Source organism: Pterocles gutturalis, unplaced genomic scaffold (genome assembly GCF_000699245.1).
Source record: "Pterocles gutturalis isolate BGI_N339 unplaced genomic scaffold, ASM69924v1 scaffold18715, whole genome shotgun sequence".
Taxonomy (NCBI): Eukaryota; Metazoa; Chordata; class Aves; order Pterocliformes; family Pteroclidae; genus Pterocles; species Pterocles gutturalis.
This window is the reverse complement of record NW_010143825.1, coordinates 1,500-2,801: the sequence shown is the minus strand read 5'-3', so window position 1 is coordinate 2,801 and position 1,302 is coordinate 1,500. Positions and strand designations below refer to the sequence as shown.

Sequence of the window (1,302 nt, the reverse complement as noted above, 5' to 3'; positions counted from 1 at the left end):
GGTGACCTCAGGTGACGTCACGGAACCCGTGCTGAGCGTGCTGGAGACGGATCCGCCGCCCGGTATCGCTGTGGAGACTGTAACCTCCTAATCCTCCCCGATCGACTGGCTTTTGGAAGGGAAAAGAACTTTTTTCTTTTTTTTGTTGTTAAATTAAGGTGCTGTTGGCCAGCGGCGCTGAGAGCAGAGGGTCGAAGCCGCCCCGTCGCCTGGGGTAGACGCTTTCCGCTTCCCCAGCCGCTCGCGGCGTAACCCTGCTTTCAGCGCGGTGCCGAAAGGTGCTTTTAAAGCTTCACCTCGAGGGATCGGAAGCTTTTTAACAAAACCGTGACCTGACGGCTGCTTTGGGGATGTCAAGACGTTGCTGGGGAGCGGGAAAGAAAAACCTCGTTGGCAAAGCCGCTGGCGTCGGCTCTCGGCTGCCCGGGGAATCCCAAAAACTGTGAATAACCCAGGTGCTCGCTTCTTTCCGCCAGCACCCGGATCTGCGCCTTCAGAAAAAGTCGTTTCTTGGGGTGTTGCTCCCGAAGTGTGGGAGGATTTCCCCTTTCAGCCAGAGAGCGAACGACCCGGTTCTTTTTGTTCCCAAACCACGAATCTTTCCGATCGAGGCAACCTCCAACGCAAAGCTCAGGCGGAAGGTCCGTCAGCCGGCGCGTTCCGCGATATCGGGGATCACTGCGCGTCGCCGTCACTGTGCCAGGGATGGTTTGGGGGAGCTCTGCCCGAAGGGATCGCAAAAAAAACCCAAAAAAACTCTCCTCCATTTTCTGGTGTTCAGCCAAACGTTCTGTTCGCCGCCTCTGCGCCAAGCGGCAGCGTTAACCTCTTCCATACGTAAATCTATACGTACGGCGGATGCTGCGAGACAGCTCGGGAGTCGGCTTCGCTCTGGAAACACAAAATTTTTTTTTGCTAAACAGTTTTTATTTTTACAGCTACTAAAACCTTTTTTACCAAGCAGCTGATCTTGTTACTGAAATGTTCAATTTTTAAATTGTTGATTTTTTTTTTTTTTTTTTTTTTTTTTTTCCTCTTTGCGGCCGCGTTCGGCGCAGGGATGGGGTCAGTCCAGCGGATCCCGGGTTTGCCGACAGCGGGGAAGTGACCGGAATCACCCCTCTGGAGCTGGAGGATGAAAGACGAGCGAGCGAAGTTTAGAAAAATACCGTCACGGCGCAAGGTGTGCCGGCGCAGCGAGGTTTTCGGGGTGAGGAGCAGCCGGCGGCTCCTGGGACCTGCTCCCCGACGACAGCGTCTCGCAAGATGAAAATTCAGAGCTCTGGTGGCCCGCGGTTTGGG

At 54.5% G+C, this 1,302-nt stretch overlaps 1 protein-coding gene across 1 annotated transcript in view; it reads left to right on the top strand.

Moving 5' to 3' along the window:
* The window catches only part of LOC104470082 (GA-binding protein subunit beta-2-like), a gene marked incomplete at its 5' end in the record, with an annotated part of 2,749 nt that extends 2,658 nt beyond the window's left edge, over window positions 1–91 (top strand). The window contains one exon of the mRNA XM_010084880.1: window positions 7–91. Coding sequence (XP_010083182.1) covers window positions 7–91 — 85 coding nt within the window. The remainder of the gene's footprint in view (window positions 1–6) is intronic.
* Window positions 92–1,302: the final 1,211 nt, after the last annotated feature.